The 9,919-nt window shown below is 29.5% G+C and overlaps 1 protein-coding gene across 1 annotated transcript; it reads right to left on the bottom strand.

The window, feature by feature from the left end:
• Nucleotides 1-6,162: 6,162 nt before the first annotated feature.
• Nucleotides 6,163-9,702, bottom strand: LOC114186285 (gibberellin 2-beta-dioxygenase 8-like). The gene is made up of 3 exons (XM_028074342.2): nucleotides 9,216-9,702; nucleotides 8,195-8,516; nucleotides 6,163-6,488 (listed from the first exon to the last, which is right to left on the bottom strand). The coding sequence occupies exons 1-3, from the start codon at nucleotides 9,671-9,673 to the stop codon at nucleotides 6,258-6,260; spliced, it is 1,011 nt and encodes a 336-aa protein (XP_027930143.1). The 5' UTR covers nucleotides 9,674-9,702; the 3' UTR covers nucleotides 6,163-6,257.
• Between the last annotated feature and the right edge of the window lie 217 nt (nucleotides 9,703-9,919).

Here is a 9,919-nt window from a genome sequence, read left to right on the forward strand (position 1 = left end):
GAAATAGTAACATTGCCTAGGTTATCCAATCGTAATCATGGAGCAACCAACCAACTTTTGTGTAAAATCCCAACCAGAGAATGTGACTTGAATTTGTTTATAGTGAGAATGGACAACAAGACATCACCAAGTGAGGTTCCATTGCTTTATATTTTTTGTGCGAAGAAGACGAAATTGTTAACAAAGTTTTATTGGGTGGTGGTCGTGAAGAAGGACGTCACGGGGCTGCTACAAGTACAATGTAATCGTGTGTTTGTTTCTTTAATTTTTGTCTTCACAAAACAAAATAGTTGTTTTTTTATCGTGTAGTTTTAACTTGAGATTTTTTTTTAAGATTTCTTTTTTCTGTATATTCGTTTGAGTTATTGCAATAATGTATTATGTGAAAATCTATTAGAAAAGGAGCATTTAAGTGTAATTTAACATCCTGAAGTTATTTGTAATATGATAAGTATTCTGACACACCCTAAAGTAAGGATCGAATATTATGAGTGTGGACATAAATATTTTTAAGTGATTTGATATCAAATCTGATAATGGGTGATATAATACGGTAAGTTTAACAAATTTTACTAACAAACTTTAAAAAGTCTATTTTAAACTTAACTTATTTGTAAAATCAAATAATAAGATGAAACTTACACTCACTTATGAAATATAATGAACCTTATTTATATTATACTTAAGTTTTTCAATCTTACTAATGTTCTTCTATAAATTATCAGAACGAATTAATCATAAATTGTATTCCAAGTAAATTAAAAATTTTAGTAGCTATTTTATTTTTTGTTGAATGAAAAATAATTAATAACACTCTTTTTATTTTTTAAAATTGCAATATTTCATTAAAATTTTATTAACATTAAAATAAATTTGAATAAATAAACCGATAATGAGACTAAAAAGGATAATGTATCGTATGGTTGGTCAATCGACTCAATCAGTCAACCTAGTGATATCACTTTGAAGAAGGTATTCGTGATTGAACGCTTGGGTACCGCTCTTGTGAGATCACTTTGAAGAAGGTGTCTAGAGATGTGATCGAACGCTCGACCATCACTCATGTGAGGTAACTTTGAAGAAGATTTCCATATGTGATCTAACACTCAACCACCACTCATGTGAGATTATTTCGAAAAAGATGCAATCGGCAGCCGCTCGACCATGTCAAACGATACCTCTCGTGCCATCAGTTGGATTGCCAACAGGATTTCATCCTAGTACTTTATACAAATTATGTGTCAAAACGTTTGGTTCTGTATACTGAACGATATTCGAGTTGATCATCTAAACATCTAATTAGCATAAACAAGTAAGAAATCAAGATTAAAAACGATTGGACCGTAATTAGATTGGCTCTAATCACGAACCTATGGAGAAAATTATAAATACAGGTCAAAGATAATTGTTGGAACTTTTGCCTCACATTAGTTACAACATTTAATGCTTTGATCGATTGACCATTCATTGACTTTAGCATCAGAGTACCTTTAATATGTACCATCGATCGATTGACGAATAGAAGCGACGAATGGACAACAAGAACGAATATTTAGAGAGTTTGCAAATTGTTTAAGTGAATATTTGACCCCCGAAAAAGATAATATTAAGTCTATATATTTTTGTATGATAAAAGTTTACTTATATACCACATATCTAAAATTTTATCTTAGGGTTTTTAGGAGTTATTACTAAACAATTGCGTTGTTATCATAAATTTCAATTATAATATACTCTATATATTTTAAAAGAAAAATCTATTGTGTATATAAAAACAAACATTTATTTTATACTTAACACCTACATATGATAAAATACTAGTTGTTTTATTTCTTAACCCTAAGCCCCAATTAATGAAGAGCAATTAATTAGTTAATGGAAGGATCCTTCGTATCATAGAAGATAGGATATGTTTTGTTATTGATAGGAAAATAGATATATAGGGACAAACCTAGGTTGGAAAAAAAAGAAGAATTGAATGTGACTCAAATTTCAGTTAGAGTCTCTGTATTTGATTTGTTTAGCAATCCTTTCATTTCATATGCATTTATGGTTTTGGATTGATGCCCTAGGAAGTGATTAATTACTTTTATCTAATAAAACATTTTGCAATATGCACAATTTACTTTATGTGGTCCCTAGTTAAAGTGTGAGCTAGGGTTTAATGCACAATTTCAATTTGGAAAAGACATTTATTCTTATTATCATGATAAAGAAACCATAACATCCACAAATTATATAAGAGATAGTGTAGAAAAGTCAAACTGAAGTCGTTGATAGTTTTGTAAGACTTTAGTTGCCTCTGTCGAATTTAATGTCGAATCTAATCTGCATTAAACAATCGTTTTTAAATTAAAAGTATATTTGAATAAGGCTTAAATACCTTTTTGTCCTCATTTTCGTAGTGTTTGTTGCGAATGAGCCTCATCTTCACACAGAATGTTTTAAATGGTCGTCATTTTTACCGAATGTTTAGAATGGTCCTCATTTTCGCAATTCGTGTTTTATTTGGTCATTTACTGTAACGCCGTTTAAATCATTAACGGAGCATTGTACATGTGGCATGATTTGTATTAGGGTGTATTACGTGTATTGTACAGGTGGCTTAATTAGATATTTGGGGATAAATAAGTGAGCTAGGGTTTTGGTAGGGAATGTTTGGGCAGTTGGTGAGTTTTGGCAATCTTGTTCCTCCATTCCCAATTGGAGCACACACCCAGCAGTTTGGGGAAGAGTGATGTTAACAATTAAAGAGTTAAATATTGATGCTTACAGATACCTTATTGATATACATCCAAGGTATCTCTACTGTACAAATACCTGATTTCTATACAAATACTTGATTTCTGTACAAATACCTGATATCAATTGGGAATGGAGGAACAAGATTGCCAAAACTCACCAACTGCACAAACATTCCCTACCAAAACCCTAGCTCACTTATTTATCCCAAAATATCTAATTAAGTCACCTGTACAGTACACGTAATACACCATAATACAAATCGTGCCACATGTACAATGCTCCGTTAATGATTTAAACGGCGTTATAGAAAATGACCAAATAAAACACGAATTGCGAAAATAAGGACCATTCTAAACATTCGGTAAAAATGAGGACTATTTTAAACATTCTGTAAAAATGAGGACCATCTGCAACAAACACTACGAAAACGAGGATCAAAAAAGTATTTAAACCTATGAATAAATATTTAACTAAGTTTCAAGTTCTTAAAAATAAATTTAAATACTTTTAATTGAATTTCTATTTTTTATTTATTGAATATTTAAAACCTGTATATTTTTTATATGAATTCCTACTATATGATTTTTTTTTCGTTAGTTGGATGAACCGAGTTTTATTATGTCTTGTTTATCTTTCTTATTTATCTTCATCTATAAAATATGTAGGATTATGTAATTAATACAAGATGATATCATTATTCATTTAAAATAAAGATGACTATCATTTTAAAATAAAGTATATTAGATAATAAAAATGGTCCTATCAATGATGAAAGTGGGAATAATCCCTTGACCATTGTAGGTGGTGATATGAAAGACATACAAAAAATACATCGATCTCATTAATTATTTAATAATGTTCAATAAAAGTAACAAAAATAATTCATATCTTACATTAAGTTTATGAAGTAGATGGTTGGTGAGTCTGGGAAACTAGAAAGTGTTACGTAACCTTGACTAGGTACAAAGATTGACCTGCACTTTTACAATCTGAATTTTTTATATGCTTTAATTGAATACCGCAAAAGGGACTTGTTTTATGTAAAAAAGAATATTTGAAATTTATTATGCTTAGTGTGGGTAGGATTGACAAGAAAATGGTTAAATTGACAAAGTATTGCTGTAAATATTATGTATATAGGATAGAGTAACCTAATTCCTTCATTTATAAATATAACATTGCTATATATATATATATATATATATATATATTTTGCTAAGAAAAATATTAATCACATAACTTATATAACATTGCTTAACATGTGATAAACGAAACATGATGTTTTTGTGATTTATTTAATAAAAAATAAATTAGACGATAGATAAACTCAATTAATAATATAAATTTTTTAACAATAGACAAAAAAGTTTAATAAAATTAAACCTTAAATAAAATTAACATTATACATAAATTTTATCGCATTGAAGAAAACAAAATTTATGAATATAGAGAAAGGAAACGAGTGAAAAAAAGCTTAACATATATATGAATGCATTTTCTAATTAATTGACGGTACTTATTTTATAATATTACAAAATAAATAAAAACTTTAAGAGTTACATCACTTTGAGTCATTATTGTAAATCCTATATATATTACTGTTGGATGTTACCTCTTCCGCAGTATTTAACATTTTTATTTTGAATAATAAATTTTTTCAAAGGTTAAAAACGTTTTTTTTATCTAAAGGTATTTTTATTAAAAAATCTAAAGTCTACAATTTTTAAGTCTTTTATTAAATAAATTATGTTAGATTCTTCGAATAGACATATTAAAAATAATTTGTAGGTAATCTGAAAAATTTAGAAAGAATAAATCATAAATCAATTCATGAAAAATATTCGACGTAATCTCTAATACAAAACCTTAAACTATGAGACTTGTGAGTCTCTTTCTAATTATATGTTGCTTATCTTCTTTACCTTTACTTAATTAGAATTCAACTCCATATATTAAATTTTTCATAGCTTATATACTATTAAAAAAACTCATATTTCCTTTCAATTTTGTTTTGAAATTTTTTTTGTAAGAAATATTTATAAATTTTGTTATGAAAAAAATTTTACAGGAAATTGCTACCAATTTTTTTTAAAATGTTTTGTATAAAACACTTTTCGCAATAAATTTTGTAGGAAATAGTTACCCACGAAGGAATTACCTACCAATTAAAATTCTTAAAAAAAATAGCAGAAAAAAATCTTTTCTTGTAAATTTTTTTAACAAATTTGTAAGAAAATTCCCATGTAATATGAAAATTTTTAGTAGTGATATATATATATATATATATATATATATATATATATATATATATATATATATATATTTAATGACGTCACACAAAAGAGTATCTCTCTATTTTTAATATCCAAAGTAATTAAAGTGCTTGTACAAATTAATTCTTAATAAATAACCAATTATTTTCACTTTAATTTTCTTAAAAACTTAAAATGGAGATTTAGTGGGAAATCAATAATATAGCATTCAAAATTGAACCTCAAATGTTGGATTTGGATTTTCTATTGAGTTTTCTATTCTTATTATGTTTTCAAAATACATTGATGAATATTGATTTTAAAATATCAACATAATATATATTTAATGTTTAATAGAACACAAAACCAAAATATTGAGTAGAGAATCCGGAATGGTAGAGTTGTATTTTAAGAAAAGAATTATGTTTTCAAATTTATAACTCACATCAAACAAAGTAGAAAGAAATAGCAATTCTAGCTCTAGCATATGTGCATATTCATTTTCTTTCATTATAACTGAATTATCAAGATTAGTTTATAGTAGATAAATTAATATAAATCTCACTTTATAAATCCATTTTGTGGATTAAAATAAGTTTAAAGTTTATTTTTTAATATGATATTAAAATTTATAAGGTGAGTTAAGTTTAAAATTCAAATCTTAATATGTAAGTTTTATTAACATATATATGATTTTATCACTGACATTCAAGCCATTACGAAATATTCAAATCCTAATAGGAGTTTTAATTCATTGATTATGAATTTAGTAAGAGTTTATTTAAGATGTTCAAACTTTGCCTCTCTATTTTCTTCTCTTCCTCTCTCAAACACACAACACGCACATGAATATACATTTCATCTCCCAATCATTTATATTTGTACCAGCAGGGATGCATGATGAAGGTGAAGGTTGGAAAGAAAAGCATATATAGAATTACAAGGTGAGAAATGGCATGATTGAAGGTGCAGAAGAAAGAGGAAGTTTTGTCGAAGTATGATTGGGAGATGAGAAGTTTGTGGGGAAGGTGGAACGTGGTCCCAAAGATGTGAGATGCGGGAAGGTTGAATTATTACTTTGAAAAATTATACTCTGAATTATATTTTTTTATTCTCATTTTTGATTTTCTGACATAATTTAGTGTGAATTATTAAATTTTTTTTTAAAAAATAATGATACATTAATTAATATTAACTCACATCAATAAATCATAATATCATTTTTCTATTATCTTGGTGATAAAATATGACTATGTCTCTCTACAAGAGAAACCTAGAGAGCCCCACTTTATCACCTGTTTCCTTAACATCTTTCTCTATCTGCTCTCTGTACTCTCCAAAAGTAAACTTTCTGTACACTGCTCGCTTCATGTGGCTCTCTATCACTGCATCTTTTCTAGGGTTATAGAAATATGCCACTGAGAACCTCTCTTCCTTCACACCTCCCACCACCTGGTGTTTAGCACTTATGTACATGTCATTGCTCACTGCCTGCATATTTAATAACTTCACTTAATTACATATCTTATATATATCAACACTTATAATTATATAATCACATAATGTATTCAGTGGCAAAAGTTTTTTTTTTTTCTGAAAATTACCGAAATGGAACAGATTTTAATAAAATTATGAAAGTGAGTAAGTGGTGTCAAACATATACGATTTTATAATAAAAAAGTTGTGTTAAGAAGATGCAATTTTAATTTAAAACATTTTAAACTAAAATTGTGTCTATTTGATACGAATTTTATCAAAATTGAATTAAATTTGTGTCAATTTGACACAATTTCAAATTTAAAAGTATTTGGAATTAAAATTGTGTCACCTTAATATAATTTAATGCGAATTCTATTAAAATAAAAATTATCTCAATTTGATACGATTTCAATTTTAAAAATGTTTTGAATTAAAGTCGTGTCATCTTGAAGTCATGTCATATTAACATGACTTATCTTATTTATTTATTTCGAAATCTACTTTATTTTGGTATTTTTGAAAATAAAAATTGCATTATATTGGAGTAATTTGGTACTTTAGATTGTTGTTGAGGCAGTTAGGCATAAAGATTAGTTTTTTGACTTTAGCCAGTAGCTAGTGGGTTCATTCTGTGAACATCTTGTCATGGACTCATCTTTAATTTCTTAATCCACTCTCCTTCTTTTTATCCTTTTTTCGTGCTTATATCATTGATGTAGATTAGGCCCATATTTGTCCACCTTGGTCTGCTGGTAGATCTTCATTGGTTAGTAACAAATTCAAAGGGAGGCAAAACCTGTGTTTCAAAATTATTATGTGCATTCTAAAATTTATCTCATCACTCTCAGCAGATATTATAATTTCTGCAAAGGACCCACAGACATGAGTTGAAATAACCCAGAATATATATCACATCCACATTTTTTACCTAATACAATCCTTCTTTGCGAGGTCATTAATCATTTTCGTGTATTCTTTTTCTTCCACATATTTCCTTTCTTGTGGAATAGTCTCTTCTGCATTTTAAGGATCATATACTGCACCATCTTTCTTCTTAAGGAATTAGATTTTGATTGATGTAACTTTAATTTGTTCAATTATCTTTAAATCTGTATGTTCAGTGACTGACCCAGTGATCCTATATGAAAACAAGATACCTATTCTGCTAATGATTCTTTGCATTGCACAGAGATAATTATTACATCTTTTAATTAGTTCCCATATTCGACCGATCCTTCATACATACTCAACCACAAAATATCCTTCATATAGTTAGATTCTCTAATACGTATGTTGGATTAGATTCAACTCTGAACTAATCGCTTAAACTGAAAAGTTATGCGAAAGGTGATTGATATAAGAAAAGTAAATGGAGGAAATTTCGAATTGTTATATATTGCCTTGGGAAATAATACCCCTTTTGAAAAATACTCTTTACCCGTACTGATTAATTCCATTACTATCTCCATCATAGCTTACTAATTAGGGTTTTTGATTTTTAATTAGTAAAACCTGAGATATTTTTATAAGTTCCAGACTTAAAAGTTGATTACGAAATTAATCTTAAAGTCTCTCTCAAAGTTATTGTGAAGTCAAGACTTTTCTCCAATCCCATAAGCCATTTCACAAGTATTAAGTTTGTGGATTGTTTTCTTATATGATGATTAGTTTTGACGTTTTTATTTATGAAAATGAAGTAAGAATGGTGAGATCATTACCTGGAATAAATCACCAATATTAACCACAAGTGCTTGAGGGTTAGGTTTGACACTAATCCACTTTCCATCTTTCATCAATTGCAACCCCCCAATCTGGTCCTGGTTCAGTATGGTGAGGAAACTAGAATCAGTGTGAGGTAAGAGGCCAAACACCCTTGAATGGAGTGGACATGGTGGATATCTGTTCAACCGAAGAAAGCAAGTGTGTGCTGAACAATTCTCTTGGAAATAACTGAACTTGATGTTCACTTTCTGAGCAAGGATTTGCACTAATCTTTCTGCCAGTGGGGTAACCGCAGATGCAAAAGCCTCAATACTTGATCTGCATATTCAGCATCACAATTTAGTTATTAGAACAATTGTACATCATCAGAAAGTAAACAAGAGAAACTGCAAAGACAATTCGGTGGTCCTCAAAGGTTGTAAAATAATTCACCACTCCAAATCAAAGGTACATAAAGAAACGTTTGGTACCTTCAATTGTTGCCTCAAGTACATGCAATAATAAACTTTATGTGCAAAAAGGCAGCCACCATCATTTTCTTCAACCAAGGAAAAAAAAAACAAACTTTACAACAGATCTACATTAATTCTACAATGATTTATCGTTTGGATAGTGCATGTTGTTAAGATATTAGAAAAATGATAGATTATATCCAGTCAAATAGGTCAACCAGAAGAAAGCATCCACACCTTCAGGTTTTGCAGAGATTCTAAATAGTTTGATCATAACCTTGAAACTCAGATAAACAAACATAACACATGTACTACTGTTTGAGTCACAATTTTCTTTATTGAAAAGCCTATAGTTGACTGAAGTTATTCCTCGGCATGTGCTAAAATCACAGAAAAGAGAATGAATGTCAAAACTTTAAACCAAACCCCACATTAATTCAGGCTCATATATCTTTACTGTTCCATGTTCTGCAGCATGCTGTGACCCTAACATGCACTTTCTTTCTGAACAAGAATTTGAGAAGAATTAACAATGCAGTGTTTACATAGATATATATATATATACCTGAGACTTTGGTGCTGGTCCTCCATCCTTGCTATATCTGGAAGAAACAAGTGGAAAGCTTCAGACCATGAAATTTGGGTGAGGTTTGTGGCAGATGGGTTGCCCCACCTGTAACTTCTGGGAGGTAAATTCAAGAAATTTTCTCGGGATTTTTCTGCAAAAGAGTTGCGGAACACTTCCATTTGCTCATGCCTCAGATTCTGAAGCAGCTCTTGCGAAACACCGTGATTCACAACCTGGAAAAAACCCCACGTTCTCGCAGCTTCACTCATTTCTTTCATGCACTCCTCCCTCTCGTCATGGTCGAGGCTTAACCGGCTTAGATCGATCAGAGGAAGCTCACACCACTCGGATTTGTCGTTTCTGATGCCACCAACACCATCACCGTCATCATCACCATGCGAGTTTTGAAGAAGGAGGGGCTTGTAGACATCCAAAAATGGAGGTTCGTAATCCATTTGAGATAGATTGAGTGCTCCAAATACTTTGAATTATCCTTTCAAAAACCGAACTTGCTCATATATTCTGTTAGAAATATGAATGGGAATTGCTTACGCGTGTCAAGAGTCTGCTGCTTCACCTGTGTATCTTCTAGGTATGCTTAAATACACTTTCCATACACAAAAAAACAAAATACATTTAATGTATAAGTATCAATAATTACAAAAAATAGAATATAATATATATATATATATAAGTAAAGT

Source organism: Vigna unguiculata, chromosome 5 (assembly GCF_037176805.1).
Source record: "Vigna unguiculata cultivar grain cowpea cultivar isolate G323 ecotype 2 chromosome 5, ASM3717680v1, whole genome shotgun sequence".
In the NCBI taxonomy this organism is placed as follows: Eukaryota; Viridiplantae; Streptophyta; class Magnoliopsida; order Fabales; family Fabaceae; genus Vigna; species Vigna unguiculata.

Coding starts and splice junctions, on each gene's coding strand:
- LOC114186285 (XM_028074342.2), bottom strand. CDS start 9,673: ATGGATTACGAACCTCCATTTTTGGATGTCTACAAGCCCCTCCTTCTT. Junction 8,517..9,215: donor GACCAGCACCAAAGTCTCAG/GTATATATATAT, acceptor CTGAATATGCAG/ATCAAGTATTGAGGCTTTTG. Junction 6,489..8,194: donor ATATTGGTGATTTATTCCAG/GTAATGATCTCA, acceptor TTAAATATGCAG/GCAGTGAGCAATGACATGTA.